The 716-nt window shown below is 64.0% G+C and overlaps 1 protein-coding gene across 1 annotated transcript in view; it reads left to right on the forward strand.

Moving 5' to 3' along the window:
* Positions 1 to 55: 55 nt before the first annotated feature.
* LOC121660951 (receptor for retinol uptake STRA6-like) overlaps positions 56 to 716 on the forward strand; it is a gene marked incomplete at its 3' end in the record, with an annotated part of 10,578 nt that continues 9,917 nt past the window's right edge. The window contains exon 1 of the mRNA XM_042020564.1: positions 56 to 303. Within this exon, the coding sequence (XP_041876498.1) occupies positions 179 to 303 (125 nt within the window). The remainder of the gene's footprint in view (positions 304 to 716) is intronic.

The raw sequence follows: 716 nt of genomic DNA on the forward strand, positions 1-716 counted from the left end.
CTCGGCCTCGTCCCTCCTCCGGCTCCCATAAAAGCGCGAGTCCCGCTTGGGATTTTGGGATCCAAACCTGCGGGATCGGCGCCTCCATCCCGCTTTTCCCAGATCCCACGAGTCTCTCCCACTTTTCGACGGAGCGAAGGAGGAGGAAGAGGAGGAGGAGGAGGAGGAGGGGGCGGCCATGGCGTCCAACGGCTCCGCCGGGATTCGGGATTTCCCCTTGGATCCGGGAATTTTCCTGGATGAGGACCTGGGATCCGACTGGTACATCTACGAATCCACGGAGTCCGCCGCGCCCAGCGACGAGTGAGTGACCCCGAGTGCCCCCGAGTGCCCCCGAATGTTCCCGAGTGTCCCCCGAGTGACCCCGAGTGACCCCGAATGTCTCTGAGAAACCCCGAGTGTCCCCGAGTGTTCCCGAGTGACCCCGAGTGTCTCGGAGTAACCCCGAGTGTCCCCGAGTGTTCCCGGGTGACCCCGAGGGACCCCGAGTGTCCCCGAGTGTTCCCGAGTGTCCCCGAGTGTCTCTGACTGTCTCCGAGTGTCCCCGAGTGTCCCCGAGTGTTCCCGAGTGACCCCGAGTGTCTCGGAGTAACCCCGAGTGTCCCCGAGTGTCCCCGAGTGTTCCCGAGTGACCCCGAGTGTCTCGGAGTAACTCCGAGTGTCCCCCGAGTGTCTCTGACTGTCTCCGAGTGTCCCCGAATGTCCCCGAGTGTTCC

Source organism: Corvus kubaryi, unplaced genomic scaffold (assembly GCF_017639235.1).
Source record: "Corvus kubaryi isolate FWS band 111438036 unplaced genomic scaffold, C.kubaryi_AGA036_p1.0 37021, whole genome shotgun sequence".
NCBI lineage: Eukaryota > Metazoa > Chordata > Aves > Passeriformes > Corvidae > Corvus > Corvus kubaryi.